Source organism: Peromyscus eremicus, chromosome 2 (assembly GCF_949786415.1).
Source record: "Peromyscus eremicus chromosome 2, PerEre_H2_v1, whole genome shotgun sequence".
In the NCBI taxonomy this organism is placed as follows: Eukaryota; Metazoa; Chordata; class Mammalia; order Rodentia; family Cricetidae; genus Peromyscus; species Peromyscus eremicus.
The window spans coordinates 9,768,083-9,794,184 of NC_081417.1; the positions used below are offsets into that span (position 1 = coordinate 9,768,083).

Sequence of the window (26,102 nt, forward strand, 5' to 3'; positions counted from 1 at the left end):
GTCCTGCCTACACTATACTTCCTGCCTGGCTACTGGCCAATCAGCATTTTATTTATCAATCAATCAGAGTAACACATTCACAGCATACAGAACGACATCACCAACACTTCCCCTTTTCTTTTTTTTTAAAGGAAGGTTTTTCACAGCATACAGAACTGTATCCACAGCACTTCCCCTTTTCTTTTTTTTTAAAGGAAGGTTTTAACTTTAACATAGTAAAATTACATATAACAAAACAATTATCAAGCAAGAATTACAGTTACAATATCTAGTCTATTTGTATTTGGCCAAATTAAAGAAGATATCCTATTTATCCTATATTTGTGAGTCTAAGGTTTCATATTTAACTTACGTTTTATCATAACTAAGGAAATTATAACTATCTAGTCTTCAACTACATCAAAGACCTCAGAAGGATATAATATTACCTAAGAACCAGGAAAGGAAGCAAGCAGCTTTTGGGAGTCTTGTGAGAGTAGACAGAGACAGCTGCAGCCTGGACAGTCATCCAAAGTTCCTCTGTAAAGTTTGGGCGTCTGTCTTTAGCCCATAGGCCTAGAGTCTCTCAGTCACTTTCTCTGTGTCCTGTAGAATGTCTGGCAGTTTCCTCCGTGAAGCAGGTTACCTTTCTATGGGTTCTGTATGTCTAGTCAATTAAGCAGTCCAGGCAAGAACAGTTTCTTGCCCAAATGGCTATTTTTGCCAAGAAGAAGATAAACTCCATACAGAGTATCTTCGATGCCCATCCTCCTCTCTGAAGTAAATTGGTGCTGCCAGGAGTAGACATGTCTCACTGTCCAGAAAGTCTAAATTTTTAAAACATTTTAAATGCCATATTCTGTAGGTCTTTGAAGTGTTTGAAGATTACCTACCTAATTGAATTATATCTATGTATACCTAGAAAACTTAACATGACTATAAGTTTGACTATCATAGAAGACTACTTATTAATCTGCCCAACATGGTGGCCAAAAAGTTGTTAGAGGAGATCATTCCCAGGAATGGACTACCCACACTATTAGGATCCAACAATGGACCTGCTTTCATCTCTCAGGTAACATTATCACTTGTTAAGATTAATGGGACAGATTGGAAGCCTCTCTGTTCATACCATCCCCACAGTCGTGGGCAAGTAGAAAGAATGAATCAGACTTTAAAAGAGACTTTAACTAAATTATCCTAGAAATTGGTGGTGATTGGGTAGCCCTCCTTCCCTATGCTCTATATAAGACAAGAAATACCCTTTGGACCCAGGGCCTGACCCCATTTAAGATACTCCCCTTCTGCCTAGCCTCCAATCTGAGATTCTTGCAGAATGTGATGCACAAAGGTTCATCAAACAAAGGTTCCTTAAATCCTTGCAGGCCCTACATAAGGTCCAGAAACACCTCTAACCTGATATATGCCAGATCTAAGAATCAGCTCCTCCTACTAACCCCCACAGCCTTGGACCAGGTGATGAGGTCTGAGTTAAGAGACATAACCATAAGACACAAGACATTGGAAAGGCCCTCACACAATGATCACTCCCAGATATTGTATCGAACAGGGGAATTATGTGCCCTGGTTCAGCTCACACCTCACATTCTCTACTACACTAATGAGGAAATAGAGAGATAGCTCCTTCCAACCCCTCAGATCAGACCGAAACTGGTCATAGGAGTAGCCATTTTTCTGGTCTCAACTTTACTCAGTCTAGGGATAACAGGATCAACAGGTCTGGGAGCTTCAGTCCTTATAATGCAGGATTAAAAACTATAATGCCCTAAGAAAGCCATTGATAATGACATTTTTAAAGCTAGGAAATCCATTGTTCACTTAAAAGCTTCCCTCTCTTCCCTAGTTGAAGTTACTTTACAGAATCACCATGGCTTAGATTTATTGTTTCTCCAATAAGGGGGACTCTGTACAGCCCTGGGGGAACAATGGTGTTTTTATACTAACCACTCTGGAGTTTTTAGGGAGTCTCTATCACTGGGTAAGAAAAGAGTACAGGAACATGAACTGGCCAGACAACAGAATCAAAACTGGTTTGAATTATTGTTTAATTTGTCCCTCTGGCTCACCACACACCTCTCTTTAATAGCCAGACCCATGATCTGGCAATTACTCATTTTAATCTGTGGTCCCTGCATTCTTAATGCTCTTATAAGATTCATTAAGAAATAAATTTCCACCATTCAACTGATGATTTTAAAATCTCAGTATCAGCCCCTCAACCCATCTCAAGGATTTGAGATGGAGCCAGTCTCAAGGGAGGAATGTAAGATCTGAACTTTCCCCACATTACAACTGGGCCTGTTTCAGTTTCCCAAAGGGACAGTGAGGAGAGAGCATGTATGCAAAGATGGGGGAGATATCACACACCAGGCTTGAGCCAGTACCCACAAAACCTCAAGGCAGTGATCAAAAATGACATTCCTGTAATTTCTCTAAAACATATCCTGCTTTGCCCAAGTATGCTCAAAAATGGTAAAATAACCACAACCAATTTAAAATGTACTAATGCACAGCCTGCCTAACCTAGAATTCCCCTAGCTAAGCTAACAGGGACCTGGGTAATCCTTTCAGGGTTACCATTTTGTACAAATAGACCCCCATATGCTGGAATAAACTCCCTTTGCTTTTACATACTATTTGGGTCTGGGGTCTCCTTCAGCAATTCTCAGACCATCACAATGTAAGTCAGGCAAACCCTTTCTTCCTCAAGTTGCCTTTGGTCATGGTGTTCTATCATAGCAACAGTAACATAACTAAGACCCTACCATAGCACTAAGATGCAAGTGAAACTTTGGGCTGGCATGAACAGTCCTCGTGGATAGTTGGGCACAGTCTCTACTGGGGATATTTTTAAAGTACTTTTACAGTGGAATAGCAAAGATACCCAAGTCATCAGTGTGATGTGCAGTAGGGACCTTGCTTCAGATGGATGCTGCTGACAATTGGTCCCCAGTCTCAAGGCTGTCTTTAAAAATTGTCCCTATTATTTTTGTGTGTCTGATTAAAATCCGTGAATGTCCAATCCAGACCTCCTATTCAATTTGCTGCAGTTATTAATTATTTAAATTATGTGTCTCAACTTAACTAAAATGGAGGACCTTTACATCTGAAAATAATTAAGAGAGCTTGAAGGTATAATTCAAAATTATATTAATATGACTGGAGGAAAGATGCCCAGAAACAGGGAATGGTCCATGCATTATGGCAAAGTTTTCCATATATAACTAATAAAATCCTGAATAGATTGCTGGGTCATAAAACATGCAGTCTTCTGCTATATCACATAAAAATCAGACAAGAAAACTTTAAAAGCCAATGTATAACAAATTTCATGCATATTATCTCATTTAATTTCCATAACAATCCACAAGGAGTGTGTGTGTGTGTGTGTGTGTGTGTGTGTGTGTGTATGTGCATACGCGCACACACACGCAGTGTGAACAAGCATGTGATCAACAACAAGTGACTGGTGAGATTAATGGCATTAGCCAAAGTTAGTCCAACTAAAGCTTAGAGACAGAGAGTTAAAAACAGCAGTGGTCCAGCCACTTCTCTGATTATTTTGACAGTTTTCTATCACAGTATCTGGCAACAGCTATCCATCTATTCAGTGTAGCTCAAGAGCAGTGTAGGGAAGAGAATTCTTACCTGGGAACTTGCACCTTCTAGTTTGTGGGCAGAGAAGAGAGGAAGAAGCCTGAGACAGAAGCAGAATATACTGAGCAGCAAGACCCACAGACCTGTAGGTCTCAAGGAACGGACACATGGAGAAAGGCTTGATGCCAGAGACAGGATCTCAGCAAAGCCTTGAAGCAGGTTGAGATGGATAAATGTGTGGAGGAAAGAGGAAAGCATCTGAGTCAGGTTAGACCATGTGCGTAAACACTGAGAAATACAGTCATAGTTAATGCAGGCCCTGGTGAGGAGCACCCATGATGTCCATGCTCTTGCACTGCTTCAGACATGCATGCATGCATGGAGAAGCACAAACTGCATGTAAAAGGTACACAGAAACAGGAGTATAGTTAGCAGTGTATGTCCAGAGAATACTTGGAGCAATCTTTCCGGAATCCAGTTCCTATACATTAAGAAGCAAGAGAGAGACTCCAGTAGACATGTTGACATCAAAAGGAAAACTGACTTAAATTCTACCCTGAGGCACTGCACAGCCAAGGGCAGTGGATTCCTTTACAACAGACTAAAAAGTCCTGGAAATAAAGTCATTTTCACATGTCTGCAACATTGTTCAGCAAAGACAACAAACTGTCTTGAATGGCTGACTCTGAGCAATTGCACTATTTCCTTGGTTCTGGTCCACTTTAACTGGGGCTAAAATTTCAAGAACTCTATGCAGTACTGGGGATAAGTTCATGTGCCACCAACCTGTCACCTCCAATAGCAGTGACTGTTATATTGGACATATACAGCTTGAAACAGACAGTGATTGCCACTCCTTGGTGAGCCACAGCCCTGATGTGATATAGGCCTGTATCACTGCTTGTCCCCAGAGTTGAGCATATAACTAGCACTCAAACAGCTGCAGCAGGAGGATTGCCGTGAGTTCCAGGACAAGCACAACTACACAGGAAATTTAAGACCAGTGTGAGCTGTGTAGCCAGATCCTGTCTCAAAGCAGTAAGGAGCAAAATGAAACAAGAAGAATTTAACCAGTTAACAATAAAACACCATTTCTGGAGTTAATTTTATCTTCCTACACAGTTGACAGATAACAGTGCTCCGGTGTTGGGTTGTTTAAGAAAAAAAATAAAAATGCAATTCATTTTAGAATGAGGATATTTTCATAAGCTACAAGATTCTGATACAGAAATGACAACTCTTTAATTGGATGTGATCTGAAGTCTTCAGCACCATTTAAGGTCAAACGAAGAACCAATACAACCTCCATCCTGATCTCAACATGGTTTGAGAAGTGGGAGGAATCAGGTGGATGGTGGACAATGGAGCACCCGGGTCTCCCAGAAATCAGATAAAGTCTACTTTTAGAGATTAATAGAAGAAACTTCTTCACCAGTGTGACCTACAATCAGAAATGTTAACTTGAGAGGACTCCAGCTGCTCTCAAATATACCAAATCACTAAGTGCCAGGTTCCAGGCATGGTCCACTGTGCTGAAGAGCTGAGCAGCCATGTTATTGGTGTTCTCTCCCACTCCCTTGAACTGCAATATGGGGCAATCCCCATGCAAGAGCAAGTCTGTGCAGAAGACAGACATTAGCATTCCGTCATCCTCATGCACCTCTTTATCTCACATGGGCACACATGCCCACATGCACTTGTCACTTCTGTCTTTAATTAAACTGCTTTCTTCAGAATTAACTGCATTCTGATTCTTGAGCCTATTTGCATTTTTCTAGTTCCTAGAGACAAAAGTAATTTTCTTTTGTATTTGTCTTATTCCTAAATAAATAAATTTTATTAGTAATTTAACAGATGCATTTCAGATTAAATAAGCACCCAAGTTGGATCCTCATAGGGCCACAAAATATGCGCTTGTCTCTCACATTTCTACTGCCTCATACTAGACAGGGCTCTCAGGAGGCATAAACGGAAGGGGCGCTTAAGAGTACAGTAAGTATAAGTCAAGTGGATGCCTAGCATCAGTGTTCAGTTGTGTAGAAGCCCCATGGTGTAGTAAATGAAAACATTCTGGACTTCACCATTATATAATTAAACATAAGGTTTTACACATGCATGTTAAGCTATATGTTTATATATAATACATGTTCATCTATATGTAAGTACAATGACAGCAAGAACAGATGTTGTCTGTTCTTCTGGGAAAGCTTCTACTATTTGACAAGCTACAGAATTTGCTTGTGTATCCCACAGAAGCATTGGTAGAGGAGTCCTGCCACAGTAGGGCAGAGGAAAAGCAGAGATAAGGCATGACCAGTGTTTTCCAGGATGGTTTGCCTGTGATGTTAGCTCTCTGATACTGTAATAAAATACCTGAGAGAAGCAACTTAAAGGGGGAAAAGTTTGTTCAGTCCATGGTTTCAGAGGTTTCACTCCATGTAAAGAGGGAAGATTCAGGTCCCAACATCTCCTAGAGAACACACCCCACAATCACTTCTTTTCTTTCTTAAGCTTCTACCTCCTCCCAATACTGCCTCCTTGAGAACCAAACCTTCAACACGTGGGCCATGTGAGGACACTTAAGGTCCACACTGTACACCATCATTTCTTTCTACATCAAGGGACGAGGAAGAAAGCATTATCCTTCAATCATCTCCATCAAGGAAGGAAAGAAGGAAATGTTTTCCAAAAGCCTCTTTCCTTTGGCCAGCCAGGCCTACTAGTAATACTGTTGGTGAAAAGTTTCTTATATGAGGCTTCCAGATCCAGCCAATAGCACAGGATTCCCCAGAAGATGTCAATTTTTGACAAACAATGAGTTTTTTTGAAGATATAATCCAAACATCATGTTTAGGTTACCTGTCTTCTTCTTAACAATCGACTCCAATAGAGTAATTGTGATCCATATTTCCCAGGAAGGACATTTCAAACTGATCAACTGTAGGCTTCCTCGTGTGCTTATTATTTGTTCTTACTATTTTTATGCTTACATTTGTCACATTCTGTCATAAGCCTTCTCTTGGGAGTGAATGATTGATGACATACAGGATTATGCTTGATCCCTTCAGGATATTATATTTGATTGTATCGTGATGACGATGATAACATCTCAGCTTCTCCAGACAGAAAAGGACTACTCAAGGTCCCATATCCTCTTCCTGTGGGTCTCTAGAATGCCTGTAGTTTATCAAATATTGTAATACAGGCAACCCTGGCAGCATGACCTCTTAAACTGGACCAAATTACTTCTTACCTACAAGAAGTCTTCAGGCTTTGAAACCTTTTGATATAGAGTCATTGAAAGAACAGGAAGTGACCAGTCTCTGACAGTAGGAAACTTCATTCTGGTGTAGCAATCAGGAAGTCATTTCAAGATGTTTATGGCTTTGGGTAATTTTTGCCGTTTGGTGACGAACAACTCAGGCTCTCCTTGAAGAAAAGAATATTAGAACTAAGAATAAAATTCCTTGGAGAAACGCAAAATCATCTAGAAGAACATTCCAGAAGGACTCAGTTGTCATAGACTATGTATAGCTGTGAGCTCTCTTCCAATAAAGTGATGTCTCATTTTCCTGGCATCTTTAGAGAGTATCCCATGTTTCGTTAAGACATCAAGAACTATTTCTACATCTCTGAACATGCTGACAAAACCCTTTTAGCAACACTGGTTATTGTACTGTGTCACACAAAAGAGGTTAGCAAGGAAAGGAACCCAGCAAGAATCTGTGCTTTCTAGCACCCCAGGGATCATTGAAATAGCAGAATGGTTGGCACATCAGTAAAATGGCCCTGGCACTGGTGACAGTCTGCTCTTAGTATCAGTGGGTTGTTCATACACAGACTTGCCCAACCACAGATGGAAAATAATTTTCTTAATTGTGTCAGTACTAAACATATACATTCTTTTTACCTTGTCCTTATGACTGAGCAATACAGTGAAAAAAAACTATTTACATAGTATTTGCATACATTGGGTGCTATAAATCATCTAGAGATGATGGAGGGCTGCAGGTCATATGAAATGTTATGATATTTTCTAGACGCATCTTGAGCAGATTTATATATTCACAGGTTGAGGATTCCTGGGACCATTCCTGTTCTCTCTCTCTCTTTCTTGCTCTCTCTCTCTCTCTCTCTCTCTCTCTCTCTCTCTTTCACTTTCTTCTCTCTCTCTCTTTCTGTCTCTCACTGTGTGGGTTTGGGTGTGTGTAGGTGTGTCTGTCTGTCTGTTTGTTTCTGTCTCTGTTTCTGTGTGTGTGTGTGTGTGTGTGTGTGTGTGTGTGTGTCTTTCTGTGTATTTGTCCATCTCTCTGCCTCTGTCTGTCCATGTCTCTGTCTCTCTGTCTCTATCTCTGTCTCTCTCTGTCTCTCTGTCTCTGTCTGTCTGTCTCTCTCTCTCTCTCTCTCTCTCTCTCTCTCTCTCTCTCTCTCTCTCTCTCTCTCTGGTTAAGCTTTTTTCATGGTAGCACCTTTTTTTCTTCTTTGCCTGAAATGCAATTTAAGTAGAAGGGCATCTATGTAAAGACAAGGAAAGATATGGAAATCAGAGACATTTTCACTGCCTTCTCTTGTTCCATTACCAATGGTTGAGATTTGAAATTTCTCAAAACATTATTGAATAACCATGTCATCCATGAGCCCTGTGTACATACAATACATTTAATGGTCATTAATATTTGTTTAATGCTGAATGGTTAATAACCCTCCACAAAAGAATTGTGTGTTATTTTTCAAGTTATGTGCCTATTACAAAGTAATGGAATTTGATGCCAATGGTCATGCTGCTATGGGAGGTGGAGCCACCATGCTTCTTTTTCAGGAGCCCTGAATAGACATTTGAATGCATCTGAAGTTGAGATACGTCTTACACTTGCTCCACAGGCTTACTGTAGTGGTGGTTCTCTGACTTTCAAACAAACTGAATTAAATGATGAGGTTGATGAGTTCTTAGTTTAGAGAGAAAGGAACTCTCGTTACAGTTTTCTTCATCCCTGTAAAACTGGCATAACAATAGCAGGGGCTTCAACGGTTTGTTTAAAGTAAATCCTTATATGTGTAAATCAGTGCCTAACAGTTATTGTCATTATTTTCATTGTCATTTTATCCCTCTATAAAACTTTGTCCAGGCATATTTGTCCCACATAGTTGTCTGTTGAATCGATATTCCACATGTCTAAGAAGTGGGAGGATAAAATGTTATATTTTCTTCTTACAGTTCTAGAATGTTTTGTGTGTAGATTATTTATACAATATTTGTTACAATTGCTTATCCCAACCACCTCAGAATTCCTGGATCCTGTGGATGCTCGTAAATGCTTACAGGAAGAAGGGGAAGGAGATAGGATTTGCTGGAATTTCTTAGAAGCGGTCTTTCCAAGAAGCTCAAATAGAGAACGAAGAACAGAGAATAGTGAATAATTTACTATGAATGTCCTAGTGACCAATTAAAATCCCTCATTCCCTTTTTGTACTTATGGCAAATTCAAGAAACCTTAAGATGTTTTGTCTTTTTATTGTCTTTTTATTCCCATTCCAGAGAACAACTGTTTACTTCTCAGACCCTAAACTATTTCTTTTTAAAGCATGTTGATATCTGCACATACCCTTGAGATTCTTGGGAACTAATCCATTTCAATGTTATCATTCAAAAAGGACAATAGGAGAACATAACGATCCTCAGGCTTCTTCTCACTCTCTGGCAGATCTCTATATAAGACCCACAACTTATGTAGGCAGACCACAGAATTACTATTGAAATTCTCAATTTTAACAGTGTCCATGTAGAACCCCTCCACCAAGAGGTTACCCTTGTAGCAGCTCAAAAAGTTTGGGAACTACAACCTAAATAATAAGTAAATGTAGAAATATTTCCTTCAAACTGGAGTGATGGCTCAATGTAAGGGTCCTGGATGCTCTGAGGACCTGGATTTGATTCCCAGCACCCAATTGTACCTCACAACCATCTACAACTCCAGTTCCATGGAAACTGATGCCCTCTTCTGGCCTCTGTGGGTACTAGACACACACATGGTGTACTGACCTACCTGGAGGGAAAACATTCATACACATAATTTTTTATTTAATTAAAGAAGAAAGAAGATCCATTCTAAATATTTGCTCAATGTCTTAAATTTGAAATTGATGCCAAGCTGAAATGTTGGAAAACTCGCTAGGACCTAATGATACCTACTGTTTTATTATACTCCCCAACACATTAAGCTATTGAATAGTTACTATTCATATGTTAAATTCCTTTAAAGCTTTATTAACTATTTAATAAATTTCCCCATTTGCATGAGTTATACAATGCACATTTCTGATGTCTAACTTAACTCCTTGAACCAAACTAAAACAATATGGTGTACTAGTACCTTTTGATTACAAAGTATTTGCCTTTTCCATCCAAAATTTTTGCATTAGTCATTTTGTTCCCAAAGCACACTCTTTACACCTCTTAGGGTGAAGTCACATTGCACGGCTTGCTTCCTCAAAGAGCATTTGTACATTCCCACAGTCACTGTCCTATCAATCAGCAGTCTAAATGCTGTTAGAATAGTCCATGCAACTTGATAAAAGTGCATAGAAATGAAGAACATAAAAGTGCCAATATTAAGAAGAGATCATCTGATGAAAGGGAAATTATCAAAAGCAAAGATCATACATATATAGATTTATATATAAATAAATGTTAAAACTATAGAATACCTAAAGTAAATGCTCATCCATCCTCTGTGTGTGTGTGCATGTGTGTGCATGTGTGTGTGTGTGTGTGTGCATGTGTGTGCATGTGTGTGTGTGTGTGTGTGTGTTCATGTGGATATGGGTCTTTACATCTCACTGTGACTAGTTTTTTCATGATGTACTAGTTAGCTTTTGTCAACTTGACACAAACTAGAAACACAGGAAAAGAGAATGTTAACCAAGGAACTGTCTCCATCAGACTGGCCTGTGGGTAAGTGTGAAGAGCATTTTCTCAGTGTGAGTAGAGTCATGCTTGGCAGATGGTTCTAGGCTGTATAAAACAGGTAGCTCAATGTGGGTCTGGGACTAGAAGCAAGTTATAAGCATCATATGTCTAGGCTCTGTGCTTCAGTTCCTGCCCCCAGGTTACGGCCCTGACTTGCCCCAGTGAACCACCTATAAGTGTAGCCAAAACAAACCCCCCTCCAAGTTACTTTTGATCATGGTGTTTCTTATAGCAACAGAGAAGCAGGCTAGGACATGTGGATTCTGGGGATCTGAACTCAAGTCGTCACGCTTTCAAGGCACTTTACCAATAAAACTATCCTCCCAGTTTTATTTAAATCCTCATTTAAGTGGACATTTACATACTCGATTTTGAATGTTTATATTTGAAAATATAAACAAATATTTGTAAAATACCAGCGATACATAATGAGAGGTGTATCTGAATGGAAATATCACAGTGTTACTAACAGTCTGTAATAATTAGACCCCATATGCCATTGCTTCCCACCCCAAAAGTAGTGCACCTTTGGTGTGCAAACTTTTGTTCCATTTTTCTATTTTTCCATGTGGTTTTTGTTTCATACACATAACTTAAAGTATGTTATTATAGTGCAAACATTATATATCATTTATGCCTATACAATAAATAAAAGAGGACTTTCGTTTCTGGTTTTATTTGTATATTCTATTAGTTAATGAAGCTGAGCATATACTTTTGTTTGTTTTTCTTTTCATGTGTTTTGTTTTTTGTTTGTTTGGTTTGGTTTGGATTGGATTTGGGTTTTTCAAGACAGAGTTTCTCTGTGTAGCCCTGTCTGTCCTGGGGCTTTCTCTGTAGACCAGGCTGACTTTGAACTCAGAGATCCCCCTGCCTCTGCCTTCCAAGTGCTGGAATTAAAGGCATATACCACCATACTCAGCTTTTGAGCATGTTCTTTTAAGCATAGCAGACATTTAGTTTTCCAAATTGTGTGTCTACATATATCAAATTATATAATTATCTGTATATTTATAAGTATCTATCCTTAACTGTATACTCATTAAATTATTCATTTGCACATACAATTTTGGATGGATAAGCAAACAGGAGGGCCTGAATCTAGCTTCCCCCATAGAGTATTTGTTTAGCATATGAGGAGCCCTCAGTTCAATACCCAGAACCACTATCAGTTTTACGAAGAAGAGCTCTAAAGAGTGCAGTCTAACCCAGGGTTTCCTAACCTTCTTTATGAGATGACATTCTCTTCCCTTGCTGGACTCTGTGCTCTGGAGGAAAGGAGCCCTGTTTCACTGATCCCCCAGTACCTGGCACAGGGCTGCCTCTAGCTACCCCAGTGGCCACTGTGGAACCAACTTGCCTAACTGTGGACAGTATCTAATTTTATTATTGCCAGAAGAAACTCATAGCCAGTGATGTTGTACAGCAAGTTTGGTCCCTCTTAGAAGTGAGAGTTTGCTTTGTTTCTGTGCCTCATCCCACCCTCCCGAGGAAGTACTCTTCTCAAATACCATGAATAACCATGACTAAGCTGAGCCCGCTCAGATGATCTACACAGATGCCAAAGCTCCTGGGAGAGACAAAATTTCGCCTTATGTGATTCTCACTTTTTATATCTCTCCTATTTTACTAGCCATCAAAGTGACAAAACCAAACTGATGTACAAAAATGAATCCATTTCAGTAAATCTCAGCCCTTCTGCCTCTTTTGTGTGAATGAAAGCTTGGCTAAGGATACCCTGAGGAATTGGCTCTGAATTGCAGAATGAAGAGGAAGTGGAGAATTTGGACCACAGGATCATTATATTCCCCATTAAAGCGTTGCTATACTCAGTACCATCCACCCAGTAAGCTGGTACAGCTGCAAACCCAGAATCCAGTCAGCTCTCTAGTGCTTCTTGAAGCAAAAAGGGAGGTGGTTCTCTCTTCTCTGATCATCATCAAAAGAATAAATTACTAAACAATAAATGATCCTGCTTCATTTGCAACATATGAAGCTCCATTTGGAACACACAAGCACAATACTATGCCGAACAGAACAGCTTTTTTTCTAAAGTCTGGCAGTAGATCTCAAAAAATATTAATATAATTTACAATAATTTAATTCACACTTTGTACTAAGAACAAGCTGTCAATTTTAATGAGTTGCAAAATTGCCTAAGAAAATAGTCTTAGAAAAATCTATTTGTTATAAAACTGTGACAATTTTTTGTTGTTGCTGTTGTTAGAATGCCAAAGACCTTGCTAAATAATCCTATCGATCCTTTTCAGGCAAATAATCTTCATTTTGTAAATAACAATGAACAAAATCTCCCCAGCATTATAAACCTTCTTGGAATGTTCCTGGGGCTGTGGTCTGACCCGGTGAATTTCCCATCCACTGAGAAGTTACACATTTCAACATCATTGATAGTTCATGTTAACTACTGGTATATTCTCACGAATGCCTGCGTGTTGAACAATTTCTATTAGTAAGTGCTACATGAGCTATTTTTTTCAGCTTTCTGACCTTCAACAACCTTGAAAAACAAATGACAAATGTAAATTGTTACTGAGCTAGCAGTTAGCAGTTTCCAACAATGTAAAACCATCAGTTGGAGCCAATGGTATCAAATTCATAATAATATATGGCTGTTTGAGCCACACAGGAAACAGAGACTTCTAATCAGGATGTGCTTGAAGTCCTTAAAGCCGCCTGCTTCCAATCAGTAATCCTATACACCAAAATATTTTCTGAGAAGTGCATTTATAGATGTATTTTTGAACTTCCTCTGCCTTGCTATGGGAAGAAAAACATCCCTAAAAAGTACAATTGTGTAAAACAGAAAATGGCAAAATGTTATGAAGCAAATGTATGCTAATTGTGACTTTTTTAGACTTCCTTTCAGGTGGCAATTAGCAGTATATATGATCTGGCAAAATAGGGGTGACAATTTGTTTTCCAAAATGATACCACACAAAGAAAGCAAACGCAGGGCTGGTATATGTACGTATGTGCCCAAATAAAAAAAGAAACTGTAGCTCAACAACAAAATTCTATGCTAGGGACTTCTATGATTAAAAGTTATACACTAAGTTTTGATTAATATTCTTGGGCACTGAGTCTATGTATTGATTTGGCATGGGCACCTTAAGACAGAGAAGAAATTTAGTAAGGAACCATCTTTAAGGATTTATCTCTTGAGACCCAAAGACTATGTTGTAGAAAGAGAATAAGGACAGAAGGCCAAATGACCAAGAAGAGGAGAGACAATAAATACTGTGTGCTCAAAGAGCGCTTTGGGCCAGAGAGGCCAGTACATCTTCTGGGAAGGGTTAAAGTGACCTAAATGTTGTCATGCATAAGCACATGCTTTCCATTCTAGTATTTCCCCTGAGAAAATTCCCTGATTATTGATATGATCACTTAAAAAAATCCATTGGTAGGCATTACATGGCTTCACCCTCTTCTTGTTGCAGTCACCCTTCAAAAACTAGAATCAGAAATTCTGAACAAATGGTATAATAATAGCCAATGGTGCCTAATTTGAGCTATTGTGAATATAATGAGAACAGCAAAATATGAATTTTTTAAGATAAAATTTTTTTAAAACCGCTGGGATTGTCTAGAATGCAGTACCCGAGACACCATGAACAAGCTTGCCCTCTCAAGGTAAAGATCAGAAGGCAAGGGAAGAAATGAAAAAGGCACTGTCTTCAAAAGAATGGCTGAAGGTGAACACACAACCAAACTGATTTGCAGCTGGAAGACACAGGCAGAGGATGGAGACACCAAAAGAAATGGAAAGAGCTAGCATTACCACAACAAAACTCAAGGAAATAAAATTCAACTGGATAGAAAGAGAATCCCATCCCAGGCATCATACAAGGGCCACCTACTGCACAACACCAACTCAGGCACTGACAGAAAGATGGTTTGAACAATTAGCTACACATGGTTCAGAGAAAAGCCAGGAGCTGAGGAAATAGCTCAGCAGTTAAGAGTGCATATGCAGCAGATGCAGAGATCCACAGCCGGGTCCCAGGTGGAGCTCCAAGGGTACAGTCAATGAGAGAGAAGAGGGATTCTATGAGCAAGAGATATCAAGACCAGGATTGGAAGGAGTGCAGAGACAACTAGCCAAACTAGTGGAAACACATGAACTATGGACCAACAGCTGAGGAGCCCCCATGGTACTGGACTAGGCCCTCTGGATAACCGAGACAGGTGTTTGGCTTGAACTGTTTAAGGGACCCCCAGACAGTGGGACCCGGACCTATTCCTAGTGCATGAGCCGGCTTTTTGGAGCCTGGTGCCTAGGATGGGACACTTTGTGCAGCCTTGGTGCAGGGAGGAGGGGCTTGGACATGCCTCAACTGAATGTACCAGGCTCTGCTGACTCCTCATAGGAGACCTTGTTTTGGAGGGGGTGGAAGTTGGGGGTGGGTTGGGGGGAAGGGCTGGGGGGGTGGGAGTAGGGAAGACAGGGGAATCTGTGGTTGATATGTAAAATGAATGGAAACTCTCTTAATAGAAAAAAAAAGGGGGGGGAAAAAGAGCGCATCTGCTCTTGCAGAGGACCTAGATTTGGTTCCCAGTATCCACAGCAGCAGCTCATAGTCGTTGGTAACTCCAGCTCCAGGAGACTCTCTTCTGGCTTCTGCAGGACCTACATACTTGGTGCACTTAGAGGCAGGCAAAAGTCCCTTAGACATAAAACAAGAATAAGTTAATTTAAAATTTCAAAGCAAAGCCAAAGAAGAAAATTATTGGCAGTGAAATGTTTAAAGTGTAGGACACTGATATGAAGAATTAGGTTCATCTATCATATGGTAACCCGTATTAAACTTTAAATGACAGCTGGCAAGTTTGAATTTTCCTCTGTGTAATGTGGTGAGGAAGAAGAATTGAGAGACATATAAATATATCATATATATATACCTATAATAATTATATAACATACGTTATATAATATATAGAATATTTATATAGAGAGAATATATGTTCTATATGTATATAATAGAATATATATATTCTATTCCAAAAAGAGACAGGAAGCCAGAAGAAATTCACATGGAGTACTAGTACAGCCTGAAAATGTGGAGAAATGTAAGCATGGTACAGCAAAATGGAAGCAACTAATCAGAACACACCACCCAGCCATACACCACATCATGGGGAGGGTAAGCAGAGGCCTGATCCAGAAAGCAAGGCAGTCATTCCTGGTAGGAAGAGACTGGAGGTCCTGCCCTCTCTCTCACAAGCCTGAAACCCAGATAGAGGCTTTGCTGAGACAGTGGTTCCCCTGGTGGGACAGGTCAAGCACACTCAGGAGCACTATTTTGTTGATTTTCTTTCCTCAGGTGGCTGTAGTTAGGCTATCTTGGGGGTAATCTATTGTGTAAAACTGAGCCAGTTCCCAGTCCCTAAGAACAAGGAACAATCACAAGTTGGAGGGGGGGGGATCTTTTAAGTCAATTCTCCACAACCCCAGAGTGAGAGGCTATGTAGGATGCATCCTTGGAGACGAGATGAGCCAGACACTGACAGTCAAAGGTGTAGGTGGGAGGAGGTTCAGCTTAGACAGGGAGGCTTACACCAGGAGCTAGCATAGTCCTCATCCTCGGAAAATAAACTGAGTCTCATGGCCCTGAGCATCAGAGTGTGGACCAACCTCTACAGCCAACTCTCAGCAGGGTATTCACTGCTGCAAATTCCTAGAACCAAGAGTGCTGTGGGACGGTCTTTCTGTATGCTGTGAATATGTGTTGCTTCTATTGGTTAATAAAGAAGCTGTTTTTGGGCCGGGCGGTGGTGGCGCATGCCTTTAATCCCAGCACTCGGGAGGCAGAGGCAGGCGGATCTCTGTGAGTTTGAGGCCAGCCTGGTCTACACAGCGAGTTCCAGGAAAGGCACCAAAACTACACAGAGAAACCCTGTCTCGGAAAATAAATAAATAAATAAATAAGTAAAAGAAGCTGTTTTGGCCTATGGAAAACTTCCAACTACAATTGATGCCTACATAAAACCTGAGAGCTTAAAAAAAGGTTCTAAAATAAAGCCAACAACAGCTTCCTAGTTCAGGTCTCATTACAAGTCAAGGTATAGAGACTTGTCCCCTGGCCCTGGAGGGCTTCGGTGGCAACATGGCTGACTCCTGAGATCTTTCATGGCTGATGCTATACAAAGAGGCTTCTCCCAGCCTCTGTGGCTTGAGAGCACACCCACGCACATAGAGAGTTCTTATATGGGCCATTGTAAAGAGAGGATTCTCCTAGTCACTGCTTACAGGCTTAAGCTATTACTGCAAGCTCTGGCAGCCAACATGCTTCACGCAGTCAAGGTTTTTGCTCATATAGACAAATAGTTAAGAAACACAGTAAAAACAGATTCAGACAGAAAGGCCTCTAAACAGATTGCAATGTATTTTAAAAATGTACGTAGGCTTGAGAGAGAGAAGGAAAAGAGTAGAGACAGTTATAAAAAGAATTGAATAATTTTTTAAAAATCTTTAAAGAGACAATAAAAGTAATACAAAATAAAATAAGCCACATAAAAATGAAAAATACACAAAGAGTCTGGATTATGTATATTATTATGTTTCCTTTAAATTTTTTGGATGTTAATGAGCTAACTACAGATAGACATTTAATTGTGGAGGCTGCTAAACTGAACCAACATATATATTTTAAAGGTATCTTGACTTCAAAATTTGGGTCTAAGGATATGCTGCTTTGGAAAAGAGGTTCTGCATTTTGGAAAAGAAGATGAGAAGCTGTGGATTCCTTCCAGGTTAATATGGTTCCATCAAGGAAGACCCCCCTGAGAGGTCTCCAATGGGAGCAGTGGCCCAGATGATCCAACATCCAGAACAGCTTCAAGTAAGTTGCAGCATCACAGACTAATCCAGTCAAGACATGACCATAATCCTAAATTTTCTCAGGACCCACATAAGATTGCCAGCACCCCAAATCAGCAGGAAGTGGTATAGAAAGCTATGCCCCAATACCCAAAATATTGTTTATCAATGCTTGTTTTTATTTAAAGGGGGATATGATATAGAAATGATGAAAAAAGGTAGATTATTAAATCTACTTAAATCCAAAAAACAACTGTTAATCTCAAAATACTTTACATTTATATGGATTTTGGTTTATTATTACAAATGTAAGGTCAATTTTGTTATACTGTATGTATATTTCTACTCTTGTTTAAGATATGTTTGTGTAACTCATTTGAAATTGTGATATATCATTAAGAAATACAGATTAATAATTATCTATGATAATCAAACTTATAGTCATGTTAGTTAAGGTTTTTAGGTATACAAAGATATATTTCAATTAGATAGATAATCTTCAAACACTTCAAAGACCTACAGAATATGACATTTAGAATGTTTTAAGAACTTAGACTTTTCTAGACAGTGAGACACATCTGTTCCTGGCAGCACCAATTACTTCAAAGAGGATGATGGACATCGAAAAAAGTTTTTATGGAGTTTCCTTACAATGTGGAAAAGGCTAGCCATTTGGTCAGGAAACTACACTTGCCTGGACTGCTTGACAATATGTTATATAAACTGGACATGCAGGACCCATATGAAGGTGACCACTGAACTTTACCAAAACAAGGCAAGATGGTCCTTCCTGCCTGGCTACTGGCCAGTAAGCTTTTATTAAACCAATTCTGTGACAAATCTTTACAATGTACAAAAGGGTTATTCCACAGCACTTCTCAGTTGTTCAATGAGCTTTCTCTAAAACAAATCACATTGTAAGCTGGAATTCAAAGCTTAACAAAAAGAAAATATTGAAATAATTTCTTGTACGTTGTCAGATCACAGAAGATTATAATAAGAATCAATAGCAAGAGAAATGCCAGAAGCTATACAAATAATTGCAGATCCCCCAATGACCAATGGGAAAGTGTGTACTATCCCCCAATGTGTGTACTATCCCCAAAGTGTGTATTTCCCCCAATGGGAAAGTGTGTACTATCGCAACTTTTTTAAAAAATCAGAAAGATCTCAAATAAATAATTCAATGATACACCTCACTGTTTTAGAAAAACAAAAAGCCAATGACAGAAATAAAGAAGATAGCACAGAGATTAACATAATAATACAAAGAATAAGTGGGGAAAGTTGGTCCTTTGGGAAAAAAATTAAGCAAGATTTATAAACCCTTAGGTGAAAGATAAAAGCAGAAAAGGACAAAATTAATAAAAATAGGGGACAAAAGGGGGACATCACAACAGATTCTAATGAATCAAGAGAACTATGAAAACAAATCCTCTGAAAACATATTCCAAAAGTTAAACAATCTAGAAGAATGGATAAATCTAGGAGAATTTACAAGAATGAATACCTATGAACTACCAAAATGAAACCAACAGGATATAGACAACATAAAAGATTCAGAACCAACTAGAAGATTAAAGCAATTAAATAAATTAATGTCTTCTAACAGAGAAAACCCCAGGAAAAGATGAATTCACTGCCAAATTCTACCAAACCTCTGAAGAAGCTCTTACAACTGTGCTTCTCAAAACATCCCACAAGAAAAGGGAAAGAACACTGCCAAACTTGATTTGAAAAGCCAGCATACTGAACATGAAATATCCTAAATAAAACCACAAACCAAAATCCCAGACAAATATAAATGCAGAAATTCTTAGTGAAATTATTACAAAGCAAATTCAAGAACATGTTAAGATCATATACTATAACCGTATACAAGAGTGGCTTGAAACAGGAGCTCAGAGGTTAAGAGCACTGGTTGCTCTTCCAGAGGTCCTGAGTTCAATTCCCAGCAACCACATGGTGGCTCACAAACATCTGTAATGAGATCTGGTACCCTCTACTGCCGTGCATGCAGGTAGGACACTATGTACATAACAAATAAATAAATCTTTAAAAAAAAAGATTTGACACACTTCTACCTATAACCACACCTCTACCTATACCCATCTAATAGCACACAAATGAACTTAAGGACAGAAATTAAATAATATTACCAAATAACAACATTTTCTATAATAAAAGCCCTAAATAAATTGAGTGTAGAAGGAACATATATCAAAATATTAAAGGCTATAGACAACAACTCAAAATCTTCAATATAAGATCCAAATCTCTGAAACTATTAGAGAAAAGCATTTCAAGCTTTAGGCATAGGTAATAACTTCCTCAAAGTGATCTCAGTGGCAGGGAATAATCCCAAAACTGGTGAGTAAGACTCATAAAATTAAGAGGCTTCACAATAAGAAATAGTCAGTAGAATAGGGAGAGGAAAAAAGCTACTGCAACTGACCATCAGATAGTAGTTAATGCTAGGATCTAAGAAGAAATTAAATTTTATTAATTTAAATTAAATACTGAAGAACAAGTCTATTCAACAAATGGGCAAATGAACTGAACAGTCAGTTCTAATCAGAGAAGAAGAAGGGAAAATAAATGGGCACCAACTATCAGTGTTCTATTGCTATGAAGAGACACCATGGCCACAGCAATTCTTATAGAGGAAAACATTACAGTTCGTAGGTTTAGTGCATTATTGTCATGGCAGGAACCAGGGCAGCATACAGGCAGACATGCTGCTAGAGCTGAGAGTCCTCACAGCTTGATCCAAAGGCAAAAGGAAGTTGACTGACACACTAGGTGTGGCTGAGCATATATGAGACTTCAAAGCCCTCACAATGACACACTTCCTCCAACAAGGCCACACCTACTCCAACAAAGCCACTCCTCCTAATAGAGCCACTCCCAGTGAGCTTATGGGAGCCAATTACATTCAAACTACCACAGTGTTCAACATCTTTAGTCATCAGAGAAAGCTAATTAAAACTTGATTTAGCTAGAGGCAGTGGTACACACCCATTCCATCAGCACTAGAGGAGCAGAGGCAGGGGTATCAGGAGTTCAAGCCCAGTTCTGGGTATATAGTAAGTTCAAGAAAAGCCTGAGATACATGAGACCTTGTCTCATAGCAAAAAAAAAAAAAATGCACTTAGTTCCTCCTCACCCCAATCAGAATGGCTATCATCTAGGAGAAAATAATGACCATAAATACTAGCAAGAATATAAGGAAATGGGAGTCTGTATACACAGCAAGAGAAGATATAAACTATTGCACCTATGATAGAACTCAGTGGGGAGGTACCTCAAAAAACTTAAAATAGAATGACTACATGATCTAGGTAATATGTCTTAGCTAAGTATATGACTTAGGGTTTCTGTTGCTGTGAAGAGACATCATGACCACAGCAACTCATATAAAATTAAACACTTAATTGAGGCTGGCTTACAGTTTTAGAGACTTATCCACTATTGTGATGGCAAGAAGCATGGCAGCATACAGGTACACATGGTACTTGAGAAGGAGCTGAGAGTTCTACATCTTGATCCACAGGCAGTAGAAGAAGACTGTGTCCCACACTGGTCATAGCTTGAACATATGAGACCTCAAAGCCTGCCTTCAGAGTGACATACTTCATCCAACAAGGCCACACCTGCTCCAACAAGACCACACCTCCTAATAGTGCCACTCCTTGTGAGCCAAGCATTCAAACACATAAATTTATGGAGGCCACTCCTATTCAAACTACCACATTCCATTCCATAGGCTTGTAGCCATAGCATAATGCAAAATGCATTCAGTCCAACTTCAAAAGTCCCTTTAATCAGTAACAGTCTCAACCCTGTTTAAAAGTTCAGTCTCTTCTGAGACTCATGCAATCTCTTAACTGTAATCTATTGTAAAATAAAAATAAAAAAGCAGATCACATACTTCCAATATAAAATGGCACAGGATATACATTACCATTCCAAAAGGTAGGGAAGGAAATACTGAACCAAAGCAAGACCGAAAACCATGTGGGCAAACTCCAAACTCTGTATTTCTATGTCTGATGCCAAAGCACTCTTCAGATCTCCAACTCCTTTCAGCTTTGTTGACTGCAACACACTTCTCTCTCTTGGGCTTGTCTCACTCCCTGCTAGCAGCTCTCCTAGGCAGGTATCCCACAACTCTGACATTTCTAACATCTTGGGTTCTCCAAGGCAATCCAGGCTTCACCCTCACCCAAGGGCCTCACTGGGCCTCCATGCAGGGACACCCCTGACACATGCCTGGCCTTAGTTGCTTTCATTAGTCGTGGAAGGAGATTCTATAACCCCTTTCTTCTACCCTTGACTCTAAAGCCAGAACCATGTGGCCAAAGCTGCCAAGTTCTGCTGCTTTTGGGGGCTGGAACATGGCCCCCTCATTCAGTTACATCTTCACCCACTTTCTGTTTTCCATGGTTTCCTTTACTGTCTAAGCTTGGCTTTCCTGAAACTTGATCGGTCCGCAAACTCAGACATTTGTCAGCCTCTGCCTTCTGAGTACTGGGATTTTCCTACTTTGATGGCCCATTAAGCCCTTTTTAAAGTGTTCAATTGCTTTTCTAACCCACAGTCACCAAGTCCGTATACTACCAAACGTGGTCCAACCCATCCAAGTCCCTGGTACCAACTTCTGTCTCAGTTAGGGTTTCTATTGCTACGAAGAGACATAATGACCACAGAAACTCTTATAAAGGAAAACATTTAATTGGGCTGGCTTACAGTTTCAGCAGTTTAGTTCATTACTCTCATGGTGGGAAGCTTGACAGTGTGCAGGCAGACATGGTGCTGGAGAAGGAACTGAGAGTTCTACATCTTGATCCACAGTTAGCAAAAGGAGACCGTGTGCTACATTGAGCATAACTTGAACGTATGGAACCTCAAAGCCTGTCCCCATACTGACACACTTCCTCCAACAAGGCCACACCTACTCCAACAAGCCACACCTCCTAATAGTGTCACTCCCTACGGGCCAAGCATGCAAATACATGAGTCTATGGGGGCCACTCCTATTCAAACCACCACAGTATATTCCTAAAGAATCTGAGTCAGCATATCTCAGAGATAATTGCATACCTATCTTTATTGTGGTATAATTCATAAGAGCCAGTAAATAGTACCACCTAGATTGGATGTCCACCTACATATGAATGGATAAGAAAATGTGGCATATAAGCACAACTGTTTTATTCAGCCTTGAAGACAGAAAGTATGTTATTTGCAAGAAAACAGATAGGACTGACTTTCATTAAGGTAAGCAAAAATAAGCCATTCTCATAAAGAAAACTACCGTTTTCTTTCATTTACAAAGCACAGATGAGTGCACATGTTCACACACACGTGCATGCACGTGCAAGTGCGTGTGCGCACACACACACACACACGCACGCACACACACCATGGAAGTAGAAGGGGGTGCCTGCAATGTCAGCCAGAATGAGGGGCCGTTGTCATGACCCATGGTAACCACCGAGAGTGGGACATGAGGAAGCAGAGCAACTTGGTTAAGGAAAAGCACCGAGATGATGGGCTTTTTCCTGCGGCCAGCAAGCAGAGGGACTCAGAGATCATGCAGCAGAAGCAGAAAAAGGCAAACGAGAAGACGGAGGAACCCAAGTAGCTTCCTGGCTTCGTGTCCAATCCTCCTGCCCTGAGCCTGTGTGCCTGGAGCCAGTCCCACCATGCTCGTCAAGTTTCTTCCTATAGTGCTCCCAGGCCCCGGCACCTATGGCATTCCCTTTGCCCTGAGTCTGCAGCAGATTCCTCTTGTGCTTCCTCCTCTCAGGTAGCCTCTCTCCCCCTGGGCCACTCCTGAGGGTGTGGGGGTTCCCTCTTCCCAGTGTTCTTTTATTCATATGGACACACCCCAAAGTATTAAAAGTAGTTTGTAATTCTTTAAAAAAAAAAAAGTAGAAGGGGGACTATTTGTGGGGAAGATGAGAACAAGTGACACCTGAGAGGGGGAAGTGGGGGCAAGGTACAATGATGTACGTATATAAAAATGTCAAGTGAGGGACTTGAGAGATAGCTCAGTAGGTAAGAGCATTTGTTGCACAAGCCTGAGGACCTGAGTTCAGATCCCAGCATTCATATAAAAATCTGTATTTGACACATAAACCCATAACCCAGTGTTGGAGGAGACAGGAAGCAGTAGAGGCCCTTTGGGGCTAAGTCACTAGCCAGCCAGCCAAAATGCAATGAGCTCCAGGTTCAATGAGAGCCCCTGTGTCAGGGAAATAAGGTGGAAAGCAATAGAAGGAGATGTCCTATCCTCCACTGGCCTCCACACATGCATTCACCGCAAACAATGCATTACATGCCATATGCACAAAGAAAATGTCATGATTAATCCCAATGATGTGTATGCTAACTTAAAAGTTACTTTTAAAATAAAAAAATAGATTGACTAAATAAATAAAATCAGATGGTATACACCCAGCACCTGTTCCTTTCATGACAGGCCTGGATGTCATTAGATTGAAATATATGTGACGATGTGGGATTTTAGAGAAGGATAGTAATTCTAGGAATACTGTTTTATCATAACATAAAAGAAAAAGTATATAAGATCAATAAAAATAAGTTGTAAATGAATTAAGGTATAGAACAGACTAAATTCTCTACAATGCCAGAAAACCACATCTTTAAAATCAGAAGAATAATATGTTTTTGGAAGTACATAATAAAGTTTCAAATTTGGTAGCAGAGGGAATAGAAGTTTTCTATTTTGAATACATTGAGAATTAATACAAATAATGCCAATACCCAAGTTGTACAAGAGGAGATATTCATCGCCACATATCTAAAATCCAGTCACAAAATATATAAATAATGTCTCAAATTTCAAGATGAAAATTATACAGAAAAGGAAAGATGTTCAGAATAAGTTGCTTGACTTGGTGACAAAGACTATTTACAAAGCTGTACTGAAAATGATGGCAGAGTGTGGGGTGGGCACTACAAGAGCTCAAATGCTAAGTGGGTACCTGCAGTTAACTTCTAAAATGCTTATCTACAGAAATAGAAACTGGAACACGTGGGGAATAGAAATGGCAGAGCAGAGGGCAATACTGTTTTTAATTAGCCCTTTAATGTCACAGCTAGTTTTGTAATACTGTTATCTTTGAAAATTGCAGTAAAAAATTAGTTGCTTTTTTTATATACCTGATTTTATCTGCAAAAATGCTAATACATCTGGAGCTATACCCATAGTAGAGTGCTTCATTTATATGCTCAAAACCTTGAGTTTGATCTGCAGTGTCACAAGAAGAAAGAACAGATATATATATATATCCATACATACATACATATGGAAGACGGTGTGGTGGTTTCAATAGGAATGGCTCCCACAGACTTGTGTGAATGCTTGGCCCATGGGTACTGACACTGTTAGGAAGTGTGGCCTTGTTGGAATAGGTGTGGCCTTATTGGAGGAAATGTGTCATTGTGGAGGCAGACTTTGAGGTCTCATGCATTCAAGCTAGGCCTAGTGTGGTTCACAGTCTCCTTATGTTGCCAGCACATCAATATGTAGAACTCTCAGCTCCTTCTCCAGCACCATGTCTACCTGCATGCCACCATGCTTTCCATCATGACAATGTACTAAACCTCTGAACTGTGACCCAGTCTCAATTAAATGTTTTCCTTTCTAAGAGTTGCTATGCTCATGGTGTCTCCTCACAGCAATAGAATCCCTAACTAAAACAGATGGCTCAGTGGTTTAAGAGCATTTATTGCTGTTGGAATGGCCACAGGTTTGGTTGCCAGCATCCACATGGCAGCTCACAACTTTCTGTAACTACAGTCCCAGAAGATGCAACACCCACTCCTGACCTCTGGGGTTACCAGGCATGTACATAGTGGGCAGACATACATGTAGGCAAAACACTCATACACATAAAATTAGATAAATCTAATAAAAGGAAAAATCTTAAACAAAAGAAACACTAAGAATATTCAACACAGTGAACTAAATAGAAATGTTCATGCTCTCTTCAAATGCTTGCTGACTACCCCCATTACTGCATGTATGAAACACACACATACCTCTGTCTTCTGACAGACATCATTGGCAGCCCAAAGTTTGTGGCACAAATTCACCAAAAAGCCACTTGTAGCCTTTAAGGCCCCCTGGCTCAGACCCAAGCTGCACGCAGCCAGAGTTTCCACCCGCCATGGGCCAGACTCTCTTTGGATTTTTCTCTTCTGGTGGGTGTTAGGCTCTCTCTGGATCCCCATCTCAGGCTGATGCCACATTAAGAGCTGTCTTAAAACCTGCTTAAGCTTCTGCTGTTTTACACAGAGGAGTCAGCCTCACATCTGAAATGTCATTGTCAGCAAATTTTGTGATTAAGATATCTTAAAGGGAGAAATTAGTTAAAAGATAAATTTTTTCCCATATTAAAAAAATGGGAAACATTTTTACAATGGAGGGATTTGGTCTCTGTTTGATAACACATTAGGCAGTCTGAAAATGGAACAATTAAATGAGATGATAATTAATGTTGATGGGATTTATATAATGTCAATTATGAATATTACTTATTTGGTCATTTTTGTTTTTGCATTAAAAAGGTTGGCTAATTTGAGTGCCAAGATAAAAGTTTTAGAAAAACTTGTTAAAAAAATCATAGAGAAATTCAGAACCAGACAGAAGAATTTAAAGGTGAACCT

At 39.7% G+C, this 26,102-nt stretch overlaps 1 protein-coding gene across 1 annotated transcript; it reads left to right on the plus strand.

Annotated features, from left to right (window-relative positions):
* Positions 1-22,881: 22,881 nt before the first annotated feature.
* On the plus strand, positions 22,882-23,049 carry LOC131904533 (small EDRK-rich factor 2-like). The gene has a single exon (XM_059255646.1). The coding sequence runs from the start codon at positions 22,882-22,884 to the stop codon at positions 23,047-23,049; it is 168 nt and encodes a 55-aa protein (XP_059111629.1).
* Positions 23,050-26,102: the final 3,053 nt, after the last annotated feature.